The 15,348-nt window shown below is 38.4% G+C and overlaps 1 protein-coding gene across 1 annotated transcript in view; it reads left to right on the top strand.

Annotated features, from left to right (window-relative positions):
- The window catches only part of NSUN6 (NOP2/Sun domain family, member 6), a 111,692-nt gene that overhangs the window by 35,814 nt on the left and 60,530 nt on the right, over positions 1-15,348 (top strand). The window contains exons 5-6 of the mRNA XM_006869888.1: positions 1,354-1,507; positions 6,562-6,643. Coding sequence (XP_006869950.1) covers positions 1,354-1,507; positions 6,562-6,643 — 236 coding nt within the window. The remainder of the gene's footprint in view (positions 1-1,353; positions 1,508-6,561; positions 6,644-15,348) is intronic.

The raw sequence follows: 15,348 nt of genomic DNA, 5'->3' as shown, positions 1-15,348 counted from the left end.
AACAACATCTTAACATTTGGATGAAACTATAGTATTTTTAATTAATTCACCTACTTAATGGTATTTAACATATGCTTAATAAGTTAATTAGTATGATTAGTTGGTACCTTATTGTACTTGAAATCAAGAAATGTGAGTTTAGACTTAATAGAAAATTATTTAATCTCTGGTCCTTAATTACTTTGCCTGTGAAAGAAAGAATTTGGTCTGTGTCAGGGTTTGACAAACTACTGCCTGCTAACAGTATGGCCCATCGTCTGCTTTTATATGACCACATGCCAATATTTGAATTTTTTAAATTTTTAAAAAGCTATAAAAATGCAAAGGACAATATGCAATAGAGACTTTCTTATCACCTACAAATATTAAAATATTTACCAGCTCTTTACATAACACTTTGGTTGACCCAGGGTGATTTTAATAGTCTTTCTAGCTCTAGCTGATAGGCTGTTCCGTGTTGTTTGTCAGGCTAACGACTAAACAAATTTACAACAGGTTAGGTCTGAAAACAATTTTTGCGAGCGAATGCAGTTTCTCACTATTAATGTCACTAGGGTTTGTTACTGAAAATAGAAATGATTTATAACTAGATTTAATCAGTTGTATAAATCAATTCCAAATATACATATGAAGGGACTTCAAAAAGTTCATGGTAAAATTGAATGAAAATATAATGGATTTTTTCCATGAACACTTTGCAGCTCATATATATATATTAGAGAATGTATGTGTTTATTTTTAAAATGTCACCTTAACTAATGCTATAGCTAGAAAACTACAAAGTAATACCAGTAGGCTCTGAGATTTAGAAACATTTCTTGGAGAGATTTTAATGGACATTTTTGAGGAATTTTCTTGCAAATTTACAGCTTTGAGAATTTAGTAAAAGATAATCAAGATTTGTGAAATCTTAAATGATTTAGTAGAAGATTGGCAAAATGGCACCAATTGTGAGGTTGGCCCAGGACCGGGCAATGTTTGGTTCTATTGTGCATAGGGTCACTATGAGTCTGTACCAACTATATGGCACCTAACAACAACAACGACCCTTCATTTCTGTTTCAACTGAAGCATTCCATTTGAGGTAGGATGTTTTGAAATATATTCTGTTTTTTTTTTTATTTTCCCTGAAAAAAATTCTTCAAGTAGATTTATTTTTAGAGAAAATTTTTAGATTAAAATTCAGATTTTTGGATAAGGATTATGTCAGGACAGTGAACTGCTAGTCTACTTTAGAAAATTTTTACCATTAAATTCTTTCACAAAGTATAGATTGAAATCAAATTTACCCCCAAATAAATCAGCTTAATCTAATTTTCTTCTTTGTTAAATCTGACTTTCTTCTTTCTCTAGTTATGAAAACTGGAGATGTTATTTCCGTATATTCTGATATTAAAGGAAAATGTAAGAAAGGAGCCAAAGAATTTGATGGACCGAAAGTATTTATTGGAAATGGGATTTCTGAACTTAGCCGCAGTGAACTCTTCAGTGGGCGACCTGAACTGAAGTATGTTACCAAGTACTGTACAGGGGAAATGACTTGCTTTTTGTAATTCAAAGGAAAGGGCAAACAGTTTTTATCTAGTTGGCATTATACAAATAAGTTTTTTAGTGTAAATTCAACTAGTAAAATATTATTTAACTCATATTTCCTTGGTTTTTGGAAAAAGTATTTTTAGGTAAATGAGAGAAAATGGTCAGATTAAAAAACCCAGGTAAGCACATTGCAATCACATTGTGTTTGTTAAATCATTTTACTTGTTAATTGAATTGTGTTGATTTGAATATTTTTGCATCTTTGAATAAGAATATAGAATATCTTGGCAGACAGTAAGTTTGATGACTTCTACAGATTTTATAACATGATTTATTGAAAGGAAACTAATGGCTTTAATAGAAATTAACAATGTAAGTTTTTTTTTTAATTAATTTTACCAGAATGCCAACATTCATTTAATATTTTAAAATGTGCATTTCAATTGCTTCCAACTGAATTAAAATATTGTTGTTAAATGCCGAGGAGGTTCTGACGCATAACAACTCTTTATAAAAGAGTTTCTGAGTCAGCTCTAAATTATCTCTGGTTGCTAGTACATCTAAACAAACTAAATCCTTAGATAATTCAATTTTTATTTACTTATATTTTTCAGTCTATTTTAGAAGTGCTTTTAGACAGCTTCATTACTCCAAAGTTGGCTGTTAACACAGACCTGCTGAAAGCTTGGTAGTTACCTATCTAGGACTGGACCACATCCTTGATTCCTAGAACAGTTTTTCATGTTATAACAATTTGGATTTTACATTTAAAATGAATTTTTCTGAAGAAAGAGACCACTGGATTCTCTAGATCTAGCAGTACTCCCTAAATGGCCAAACAAGGCGGTCTGGCGATACAACAATTAGTATTCAGTTGCTTCCTGAAAGATTGGCAGTTCAAACCCACCAACCACTCTGTGGGAGAAGGACCTGGCGATCCACTCCCATAAAAATCACAGTCTAGAAAACTCTAGAGGCAGTTCTGCTCCATCATATGGGATCAGTATCAGTTGAAATTGTGTCTACACTAACTCATAGCAGAAGGATTTATGAATACAAAGATTATACATAAATGGGCTTCAAAACTTCCATGGAAAATTTCGTTTTCATTTAATTTTTCTGCAAACTTTTTGAAGCCCTCTGATGTGGCACTGTAGGGAAAAGTATTGGACTGCTAACCACAAGATCAGTAGTTCAAATCTACCAGTCACTCCTTGGAAGTCTACACAGGGTCACTGTGAGTCAGAACTGACTTGACTGTACTTAACAACAACAATGTATATGCATATGCTTTGTTTTTCTTTTATCTGTGGCTCCATAACAGAAAATTATTTTGACTGCCTCCTCTGGTTCGCTCTTCATCCTGTTACCTTACTTGCTGTGGTCATTCCATTTACCATACACTGATAGCCTTTTCTGAATAATGCTTTCATTGTTGATGGAAGTAGGAACTAGCCAACTTAACAAAACAGAAACAAACTGTTGAAATTAACTAACTTAATTCAGTTTTTCTGCTGTGATTTTAGTATCTTTCTGTGTTAGAAACAGTATGCTTCTGTAACAAAGAAACATTACTGAATACATGCTATTCTTATTTATATTCTTTGAAAAATTTTTAGAAACAACTCTATGATTAGTTTGTCATTCAATTAGTAACATTGCCCCCTTTGGATTTTTGAACTGTAGGAGGACTGAATCTTTCAAAGACTCATTGTGACCTTGTCTGTGTACAGTTTCTGAGGCTGTAAATCTTTGTGGGAGCAGACAGCCTTGTCTTTTCCCACAGCACAACTGGTGGGCTCAAACCACCAAACCGTTTCACAGTCTAGTGCTTATCCTAAGACTCATATTGTTGGTGTGCCATCAAGTGGTTCCGACTCATACCTTCCCTGTATAGGGTTTCTCAGGGTAGCTTGTGGGTTCAAACTGCCAGCCTTGTGGTTAGCAGTCAAGTGTTTATCCCATAGCACCACATGGCCCCCTCTCAGACTAATGTTGTTGTTGTTGTTACGTGCCAACAAGTGGATTCCAATCCATAGCGACCCTGTATAGGATTTCCGAGGAGCAGCTGGTGAGGTTGAACTGCCGATCTTGCAGTTCAAATGGTTTTGCAGTCTGGTGCATTAACCCGCAACGCCACACCAGGACTCCCTCAGACTCACAGAGGTGGCTTAATTTATTAACAGACTGTTTTATGACATGATATCTTGTACATTCTTACATGGAGATACTGCATCACTACAAAAAGAAACAATATGTGATCCCATACCTGAACAATAATTGACTTAAATTACCTTTCTTATGCCAAGTTAAGTACTCTCCAGATGGACTCATTGGTGCTCTAGACGTAGTCAGAAGAGAATAATTAAAGGGAGACCAGAACTTAGAGCACTAGGTAAACCCAAACCAAACCCTCTCCCATCGACTCGATTCCAACTCATAGGTGGTTAACAACCCTGCATAGGGTTTCTGAGACTGTAGAGCTCTACAGAAGTGGACAGCTCATCTTTCTCCTGCAAAGCTCCTGATGGGTTTGAACCGCTGACGTTGCGATGTCCAACCCATCGTCTATCTCACAGCACCACCAGAACTCCTTAAAAGACTGGCTGGATGACTGGCTAACTGTGTGCCGTTGAGTCAGTTCCAACTTATAGTGACCCTGTATAGGGTTTCATAGGCTATAAATCTTTATGGGAGCAAGAAGCCTCATCTTTTCCCTTTGAAGTACCTGGTAGACTCTAACTGCTGATCTTGTGATTACCAGTGTAACAACACGTACCCCACTGCACCATCAGGGCTCCTTACTTAAAGCACTAGGTGGTCCTGGTGTGTGATGGACTCAGTTCTGACTCAGTCACCCTGGATAGGGTTTCTGAGGCTATAAATCTTTACAGGAACCGAAAGCGTCACTTTTGTCTCGTGGACTGCTGACCTTGTGTTAGCAGCCCAACTCGTAACTCACTATGCAACCAGGGCTCCTTAAAGCTAGATATTGTTGTTAGTGCCATTGATTCGGTTCCAACTCATAGTCACCCTATATAGGGTTTCCAAGGAGCAGCTGGTGGGTTTGAACTGCTGACCATGTGGCTCTCAGTCCATTGCTGATCCACAATGCCACTCCAGAAGACTAAAGCACTAGATGTTGTTGTCTAGTGCCGTCAAGTCAGTTCTGACTCGTAGCGACCCTGTACAGGGCTTCTGAGGCTGTAAATCTTTACAGATTTATACAGATAAGCAGAAAGCCTCATCTTTCTCCCACGCAACAGCTGGTAGTTTCGAACAGCTGACCTTGAGATTCACAGCCCAATTTGTACTCACTATGCTACCAGAGCTTCTTAAATAGGTAGAGTATATTAAATGTTAATGTTTCAGCCTTTTTCAGAGGACTGCAGACTGGCAAGTTAGAAAATTATTTCAATTTTGAAGGAATGGAAATCAAGTATTCAATAATGGGTCTAGACTCTGGCTGAGATATGAGATACTGGTCAATGCTCCAGGTGTCTCAAAAAATGACTGACTTTTGAATATGAGGCTGTGGCATTCAGAAGATTCCTTTTTGTACTTCTTGCAGAGGTTTGGGGTGGGAGGAAGAGGAACTATTTGGAAAGTAAATAACAGTGGCTTGATTCGATTCTAAAGAGTCGAGAGAGGCTTTGATTAGAAGTGGGAGGCACATTCAGAGATTTCAAGAGGTAAACAAATTGTGAAGAAGAGGAAGGAGAGAGGAAGGAAAGGAGTTAACATCTATTGTGTGCTGAAGGATGAGTTCATGGTTCAACTGAGGGGAATTCATAGTCATACAAAATCAGTCTACAAATATCTACAGAGATGATTGCCCTGTCATGAGCAGCATAGATTTACGCTGCCTACACAAAGTAAGGTACAAACCATATGTGTAGAGGTTTCTTTGCCAAGATCAGTTCATGAGCTAGTTGTGATTTCTATGAACTTGTCTGCTATACTGTATCTGAAACGCTATCCTTGATCTCTCTTCTTGGACTTTCTTCTTTGCTTGTTTGTTGTTGTTGTTAAATGGTATTGAGTCAGCTCTGACTCATAGGCTGTACACCTGTACAACAGCAGAAAATGTCATCTTTCTCCCATGGAGCAGCTGGTGATCTTGAACCACTGACCTTATATGGCTTGTGGTCCTGTGTTTATCATAGCTACAGAGCCACCATGTTCCCTTGCACCCATATACCTTGGTCTAAATCCTGATTCTTAATCTTGCCTCTATAATTAGTTTGCTTTTCCTCTGCTCTTCTAATCCAAAGAATACTGCTTTGATCACCACCTTTTCTTGCTTCCTCTGGTTTGGCCACATATACTAGGCCATGCTTAGTTTTCTGTAACAGTACTTATATGCTTTTTCTCCCTTTTCCCCGTCTCTGATAATCTCTGTCCAATTGTGTTGTCTGTCTTTATAAATCATTGTCTTCCCTGCCATCCTGGGTCTGGTCCTCCTGTGTAAAAGATCATCTGATGGTTGTGTCAGTACCTAGCAATTATTCTGCAGCAATTACTCTGTAAAGAGATCAGAGGAGAGCAGTGTTTAACATGTTTGTCCTTACTTAGCATCAGCATGAGGTGAAACATTTTGTCATTTTCCTACATGTGCCGAGCACTTGAAAACTGAAGCATGCACAGAATGTTTATTGAAATGAAAGGCTAATCACAGTGATCATAAATATGTTACCAGAAAGCATGGGACGAGTCATAACATAAAGACTCAGGTGTTTTGCTTTTTTGATCTATTGAAATCTCTAAAGAAATTTGTTTGTGCCACCATGAAGCATTTATATAACTTTATCCTTTTTAGATGTCCTGATGGTCCTTCAATACTGTACTTGAAAATGCAGAATCATTCACAGGAATGTTTAAACTATTTTGGTGTTGGGTAAAAGAGGTTTTAAAAAGGCAGAAAAGTTTCCATTTGACATGCTACTTGGCTGTGCTGTTAGATATAGTTTCATAGTTTTAATTATATCATTTATATGGCCTAATATTAGATTCCCTACTTTTCAGAGGAATAGGCATAAGAATGACAGAACCGGTGTATCTCAGCCCTTCATTTGACAAGGTACTACCTAATTACTTATTTTTACAGGTAAGTATTTCTAAAAGTAAAATCTCTATTGACATTAAAGTATCTTTCTGAAGTCAGTTGTTTGAAATCTAAGTTTATTTTTTTTTTAATTTCTAATAACATACTTTTGTGGTCTAATTTTTCTTTTCTTATCTACCTTTGATTTAGTAGTACTAAACAAAACCTACTTTTTTCTTTCCTAACTGATTTGCAACTATGTTTTTCTCCCTGCTCCAGAGTGATTTAATAGTTGCTTCTTATAACTACAGTGCATTTCTGGTTTCAGAACATCAACCTCTAAATGATGTATATATTTATTTGATATTTGATATACCTGTGAGCGTCCATTTATAACTTTGTGTAAGGATCAAATGTTTTATTATCAGTGGTTATCAATTGTGATATAAAATAATTTGTTTTACCTGGTATGTTGTTTACCGGTTTACTAAGTCCCTCATGTACATTAAATTACTTGGTTCATCCCAGGCTGCTGACTAGGTGTTGTTGTTGTTGTTGTTGTTATTACTCCATAATAAAGAGAAGCTATGGAAGATTAAGTCTGTTTGGCTTCTTGACTAAGGTCACACTGGGATTGGTAGTGTCAGAACTCAAAACAAAGTCCAAATGTCATTTTACTACTAAGCCTAGTATTTTACCAAAAGACGTTTAATAAATTCAGAGATTACTTCCGGTGCCAACAAATAGGAAAGCATGTTTATGTTTACTATCATCTAATTCTAGGTTAGTGATAATAATAGGGACTTCAAAATGTTTATGGAAAATTGTAATTAAAAGATTATGGTATTTTTCCCCAAAACTTTTTGAAGCCTCCTCATATATAACTTGAAAAGAACTTATAAATTGATTGGGTTTTTATTATTTATTTTTAGTGTTTCTGTTGTAAATTATGGTTTGTTGGCTTGGTTTTAGTGTTTTTGCTTGCTTATTTTTTGTGTATTCTATTTCAAACCCTGGTGGACACTTGCCTTTCTAACACTGAGTGGGTTGCTAGCCGTAACTGCACCTTCTTCACATTAGTAGCAAATAGTGCAACGTTGTCTTTTCGTTTGATTTGACAGGAAAGGCCAGATAATTGCTCATCCCATAATTTAGTTTTGGCTTTGGAAAAAAAAAGAGCAAAATCTTGCCCGAATTTCTAGTGTAAATATTTTCTTAACTTTTTTTTTGCTTCTTATAGTTGTCCTCCTAGCACACCAAGTCACCTTTAATGTGGATTTCTTTAAAGGAAAGTCACTTTGATTGTTAGTTTCCAGACAGTACCATAGAGTTGTGGTCTTTGCTTCCTAGTAGCAAGGTACATTGGACTTTACTACTGCAGTAAAGCTTTTATATCTTAGGATGGAGTTTAACCTTTTGTCATTGCTCTCGTTGAAGTTGTTTCATGTGATCAATTCTGATAACCATTGATTGGCCAGTGAGGCTTAATGAAATGTTGTGTTTTACAAACATTATTTCATTTGATTCTTTAAAAGCTTCCAGTTTTATAGACAAAGTTCAGTGCGTAGTTAGTAGCGGGTACTCAGTAATTATCCTAGTGGCACAGTGGGTTGAGCATTGGGCTGCTAACCCACCACTAGAGCTCCTCAGGGGAAGATGTGACGTCTGCTCCTGTAAAGATTCCAGTGTTAGAGACTTTGCTGGGAGCTGTACGCTTGCCTCTCTGGTTGCTGTGAGTCAGAATCCACTGGGTGACAGTAGACTTAGTGATGTTTTGAAGTGAATGGTGTGTGCAGTGTCCCATCGACAGAAATCAGCAAAAACTTTGAACCTGGCTTCAAAAGACTGTTCTTGACTTTATACCCATACTCAGATGTGATCCTTGAGTGATCTGCAGATAATTGCCTGCAAGGCCTATTTAAAATGCAACTCCAGGACCCCAATTTAGATCTACTAAATCTGGGGAGCAGCAGGGGTCAGTTCCAAAACTTTGCATATTGAACATGCTTCCAAGATGCTCTTTTTACATTTTCCCAGAACACTGTGTTAGTGTTTAGTATAAGAAATTTAGTTGATCTTTTAATATTAAATAATTTTCAAACTACTTCAGAACTATTAATATTTTTGACCTAGTACATTGCATTAGGCAGTCTGCTGCACACGACCTCTTTAAAGTGTTTAAGAACAAAGGTGTCAGTTTGAGAACTAAGGTACCCCTGACCCAAGCCATGGTATTTTCACTAGCCTTCTATGCATGTGAAAGATGAACAGTGATTAAGGAAGACCACACAAGAATTGTTGCGTTGGAGTTATGGTGTTGGAGGAGAACATTGAAGGTACCATGGACTGCCAGAAGAACAACCAGATCTGTGTTGGAAGAAGTAAAGCCAGAGTGCTCCTTAGAAGCTGGGATGGCGAGACACTGTCTCTCACACTTTAGACTCATTATCAGGAGGAACCAGTCTCTGGAGAAGGACACCATGCTTGGTAAAATAGAGGGTCAGCGTAAAAGAAGAAGAGCTCCAACAAGATGGATTGACACAGTGGTAGTGACAATGGGCTCAAGTGTAACAGTTGGGAAAGTGCTGCAGGATTGGATAGTGTTTTGCATAAGGGTTGCTATGAGCTGGAACCAGCTCGAAGTTACCTAACTACAACAACTACAAATTCAACCCAGACCTGAACCAGATGGTTGTAATAGTTTCCCTAACGCAAGTGTGGCACTGTAGGATAAGCACTGGACTGCTAGCCGCAAGGTCAGCAGTTCAAACCTACCAGCTACTCTTGGAAACCCTATACAGGGTCATTATGAGTCCCAGTTGACTCAATGGTACTTAATAACAACAACAGTAAGATAAGTAGCTTAGAAAAGTACGTTGATTTTTATAAAGTATATGAAATTTTATATCGTTTGTTCTTGAACTTTTGTATATATAGTGATTTTCAAAAATAACATACATTTCACATTTATACATAATGAATATGAGACACATATGGAACATTTAGATTAAGCAATTAAGTTGCCTACCTTTCTTTTGAAACATACTGGAACAATCAAATGACTATACCAGGTTTAACTGCTGATTGAAGACAATTACTAAAAGTATATCAATCAGTATGAGAGGCATCATCTAAATCAAGCACTTTTCCAAGGGTTTGAATCACTGAAATAGATACTGACACTTCAATAACAAATTGGAAATTATTTTTGCTTCTAGGTGTCAGTATCCAAATACTAAGATGCTGACAGTAACCTTAATTTACTATTTTCATTTGGGGTAGGGATTCATTATGGCCTCAGAAGAAGATATTTAGACCTTTCATAGGTTTTAGTTTACATAGGGTATCTTGCTATCAGAAATTTTACAATGTCGTTACACAAATCATTTGTGGAACTTAAAGTATATTTACCTGCATCCTGCCTCTGGTGATATCTTTTAAAATAAATGTTCAATTACAGCATTATTTTTTGAAACCATTTTTCTGAAAAGAAAAAATTTATTACAACTAAAGATTTATTGCAAGGAGCTCTGGTAGTGTAGTGGTTACGAATCAGGCTGTGAACCTCAAGGTCAGCAGTTCAAAACTACCAGCTGTTCCCTGGGAGAAAGATGAGGCTTTCTGCTTCCCATTAGATTTACAGCCTTGGAAACCCTGTACAGGGTCACGATGAGTCGGAACCAAGTCCACAGCACACCACTACCGCCGCCACCACTATGGATTTATTGCACCTTAAAAGGACACAAATGAAAAGGCACATAGAGTGAGATTTGGTAGGGTTCCCAGAATGGAGCTTCCATGTTTCAAGGGGATGGTCTACCCTTTTGAGAAAAGGTGATCTTAATGCCCAGGAGGCATTCTGAACCTTGTGTGCAGGGCTCTTTTCTGGCCAGTCCTTTATGAAAGGCTAACTCATGCCTCCCAATAGGCTGGTTGATTTCAGGCTCCCAGGTGAGACTTTTCTGATTTGACCTTCCCCCACAGGTCAGCAAAAATCCTCAGGTGTGAACCCACTTACTCCAAGGGTTAGTTCTTCACAGACACGGTCAAAGGTCACTTTATTTGACCGAGCCTAAGTTGTTTACCTTAAAAGAGTTTTGAGTCATTTCCCTACCCTTAGATCCTGGGCTAGCCATGTAACTTACTTTGACTAACAGAATGTGGTGGCAGTGACATTGTGCCTGTTCCAAGCCTGGAAGCTTTGTTCTCTTCCTTGGAACCCTCGCATTGTGGTGAGAACAAGCTTGGATTAGTCTCTTGGAGAATGAGAAACTACTTGCGCGAGAGTCTGTTCAGCCCACCTGCCAGACCTAGGAGTAAGTCCGGGTAAGATCAGCAGAGCCAGATAGGAAGAATCGTCCAGCCACCCTGAATACTCATGAGAAGTGATAAGTGATAGTTGTTTTAAGCCACTAAGTTTTGAGGCAGTTTGTTTTGTAGTGTTCTTGTAGCAGTGGTGGTTGTTGTAGCTATGTGCCGTGGTGTCAGTTCCGACTCATAGAGACGCTGTACAGAGTTTCCGAGGCTGTAAATCTCTACGGGACCAGAAAGCCTCCTCTTTCTCCTGCGAAATAGCTGGTAGTTTTGAACTGCTGACCTTGCGGTTCGCAGCCCGGTTCGCTTCCTCAAGAGTAGAGGCTCCATTTTTGTGTGTATTTCTCAGTGGTATGTAGGAGTAGAACAACAGACCAGCAGAACCCAGTACTCATGAGCCTGTCTTTATGCCTTATTGCTTGAGAATTGTAAGTATGTTTACCTGTTGGCTTGGTGGAACCTCTGGCTAGGAACATCCATAGCAGATGAAAGTCTTCCTCTAAAACCCTCTGCTCATCTCTTGACAACACTTTCCTCCTCCGGAAAGGGTAGTATACTTGCTGCCGGCTCATGGGATGCTCTGTATCTCTTGATAATGGAGCCGGAGTCAACATGAAACGTGTGCTTGCTAACAAGTGTGGTTAGAAGTTGGGATAACTTTAGTATTGTTTTAGAGTAACATATTAGAAGCTTAGAATGACTCAATTGCAAAGCTAGTATAAGAATTCCTGATAACCCCTTGCCTAGTTTTCCCTAATGCTAATATATTGCTAAGGTATGTGTGCCAAAACTAAAAAAAACCCAACATTGGTAAGTTGGTGGTGGTGGTGGTAGTGTGCCGCGGAGTCAGTTCTGACTCATAGTGACCCTGTATAGGATTTCTGAGGCTGTAAATCTTTATGGGAGCAGAAAGTCTCATCTTTCTCCCACAAAACATCTGGTAGTTTCTAACTGCTGACCTTGAGGTTAGAAGCCCGACTTGTAACCACTACGCTACCAGAGCTCCTTACGTAAATTCAGATTTTATTTTGATTTCACCTGTTTTTTTTTTTAACCTTAATGCCCTTTTTCTGTTCCAGGATTCTGTTCTGCTGTAGTATTCCTGTCTCCTTAGTTTACTTTGACCTGTGATAGTTTCTCTGTTTTTCCTCTTTTTTCCCCCAAGACAAAGACATTTTGGAGACTAAGTTACTTTGTTATGGTTGTTAGGTATGGAGAAGACTACAACAGAGGTAGAATGCCCTTCTTATCACAGTGTATCAGTGTGTGTATGATAGCTCCTTAGACTTTGATTCAGTAGGTCTGGAGTGTGGTACTATCGGATAAGCACTCGAACTGCAAACCACAAGGTCAGCGGTTGAAACCCACCAGCTACTCCTTGGAAACACTGTACAGAGTCACTGTGAGTCAGCAAGTGTAGGAGTGGGCCCTAAGAATTTGGATTTTGTTTTCTGTTTTTTAACCTTTACAGAATATTATGGTATATAACTGAGGTACGACAAACAAGGAAATGGCAAGCTTTAGACTTTTTTCCCCAACAATAACAACCAATATCTTTTGAATATTTACTGTCAGGCGTGTGCTAAGCACTTTTCAGACATTATGTAATTTAATCCTGCTTGTTTTATTCGTTGTGGTAGGCTTTTAGTTATTGTCTGTAGTCTGAGTTGTCTATAGCTATACTTTCCACTTCAAGTTGCTTAATAGAAATGTTCCATATTTATGAAAAGCATTTTCTATAATGTGCTTTTGCTTTTCCTTTCTCTGGAGGTGTACTCTGAATGTACTCATTTATTGAAGCCCATTTTTATAAGGAAACCTGTTAGAATTCTTTTGTACATTTGTTGTTGTTGTGTGCCGTGGAGTCGGTTCCGACTCCTAGCGACCCTACACAGGGTTTCCAAGGCTATAAATCTTTACGGGAGCAGAGCACCACATCTTTCTCCCACGGAGCGGCTGGTAGTTTCGAACTGCTGACCTTGCGGCTCGCAGCCCAATTCGTAATCACTACGTTATCAGAGCTCCTTGCTCTAAGTTGGAAGTGACTCCGTGGCATGTAATAATAACAATAGTATTATTAGGAGTTGTGATAGTGAAGGTTTTGTGTCAGTGTGGCTGGGTCAAGATTCTCAGTGGTTTAGTAGTTACGATGTAGTTATCACTTCCGTGGTGAGATCTAGTATACTACAATCACCCCCATGAAATGATCTGATGTGATGTAATTATCCAGTGTGCAGTCAATCTGCACTTCCATGAGGTTAATGAAGTCAGGTGCAGTCTACATAATTAGGTTTTATCCTGAGCCAATTTCTTTTGTGATATAAAAGGACAGAGAAGTGAGCAGATGAGGAGGGACCCACTGTTGCCAAGAAGAGCAGGGGAGTGGAGAAAGGAAACAGTGACCTCTTTCCAGAGTCAATGATCTGAATTCAGACTTTTAGTCTCCTGAACCATGGGAGGATAAGTTTGTTAAAGCCATCCATTTGTGGTATTTCTGATATTGCAGCAATAGAGAAGACAGACAGGAATGAAGCACACAGCTGTCTGTAGATAAAGAATCATGAAATCTTTAATAGCTGTATTCATAGTTTAAGGAGCCCTGGTGTGGAGCTATGGGTTAATGCTCCAGACTGCAAAGCTGTTTGAACTGCAAGGTCGGCGGGTCAGGCTCACCAGCTGCTCCTCGTAATCCCTATACAGGGTCGCTATGGGCCGGAATCGACTTGGCGGCACTTAACAACAACAGCGTAGTTTAAGGAGCTCTGGTAGCGTAGTGGTTATGAGTTGGGTTGTTAACCTCAAGGTCAGCAGTGTGAAACTACCAGCTGTTCTGTGGGAGAAAGATGAGGCTTTCTGCTCCTGTAAGATTTATAGCCTTGGAAACCTTACACAGAGTTGCTATGAGTCCGAAGCGACTCCATGGCACACAACCACCACCACCACCATATGTAGTTTAGTATTTTCATATTAGAGTTCATTTGAAAAATAATTGTGGAATAAATTAGACCTTGTTGAGATAAACTATCTGTAATAGGTTAAACTATTTTTAGAGCTTAGTATTGCAGGAATGCTCTTCAGGTGCTTAAATTATTTGCATTTATGTTAATGTTTCACCTATTTATATAGAAGGGAAAATAATATTAAAACACTATTTTATATTGCCCCTCACTCACCCACCATTGTTTTGGAGTGGTGAACTTGGATTTAGTCAAGAGCTCTGGCACCGTGTCACACATATTGAGGATGTAATAATGAATATAGTAGTTAGCATTTTGAGGTGAGAATAAATAGAAAACCTTAAAGCTTTAAAAAGTAGTTTCATTCTTGTTAACTTTTTTTTTTTCCCCAATCCCCTTTCCAAATAGTTTTGTTTTTTAAAAAAAGGAATTACTGTGTGATATTCTTTGTATCTTGTTTAGGACTGGTTCATTCAGTTGTTGTTGTTAAGTGCTGTCAAGTCAGTTCCCACCCACAGCGACCTTGTATACACATTCTGAGGACCTACTGGTGGGTTTGAACTGCCAACCTTGCAGTCTAAACTGACCTTGCATTCCAGCTCATTATCCTGCAGCACCACAGCAGAACTTCCATTCAATAGTAGCAGTCTTTCTATAATTAAATTAATAACAATTTAATTAATGATTTACTATAACTTATGACTATAGCTAAGAGTCCTGGTGTGGCACTGTAAGATAAGCATTGGACTGCTCAGTGCAGCTGGCGCTTCAAACCCACCAGTCACTTCTTGAAAACTCTCGACAGGGTTGCTGTGAGTCAAAACCAACTCGGCAACACTTATCGACAACAGCTTTGCTGTAGATGACGTGGATTGTATAGTCTCAGTGCCTCTCTAGGTGCCAATTGGAAACAGCTGTTTTTACATTTTTTCATAGTGAGACGTAGTGGTGTGGGGAAGAGAATATTTAAAAACATATTTCTGGGGTGGCATAAGCAGAAATAAGCGATGCTTCTTAAAATGGGAGTTAAATGGTAAGTTGCTTGAAACTGCAAAGTTTTGTGCATTTTAAGGGAAAAGGTTATGAACATTTCTCAGTTCTTTTTTTTTTTTTAAGGTTTTTATTGTGGATTGAGTGAAAGTTTATAGGGCAGATCATCAGTTTCACATTCAACAATTCATGAAACTTGTTTCATTACAATGATTATAATCCCCTCCATATACCATCAGTTAAAAGTATTTCTCTCTATCCACTTTAGATTTTTAAAAAACACACAAACAAAAAAACCCACTTAGGCATACGTAATAATTTACAGCTCCAAAGGGCACATTCTGCAAGTCTGCTTCTAGCCACCAGTTCTTAGTCTTTCTCTTCTTAGTTGATAAATCTAGAGTCCTCAGCCGCTCCCCGTCTCCATGCCCCCATCTCTGCCTCCATCTCTGGTGCTGCTGCTTCTCTGGATAAGGTCCCGCATTCTATTTGTGTGTTCCTCTCTTG

Source organism: Chrysochloris asiatica, unplaced genomic scaffold, assembly GCF_000296735.1.
Source record: "Chrysochloris asiatica unplaced genomic scaffold, ChrAsi1.0 scaffold00137, whole genome shotgun sequence".
NCBI classification, from domain to species: domain Eukaryota; kingdom Metazoa; phylum Chordata; class Mammalia; order Afrosoricida; family Chrysochloridae; genus Chrysochloris; species Chrysochloris asiatica.
Note: the sequence above shows the minus strand (reverse complement) of the source record. Positions and strands in the feature narration are given on the sequence as shown.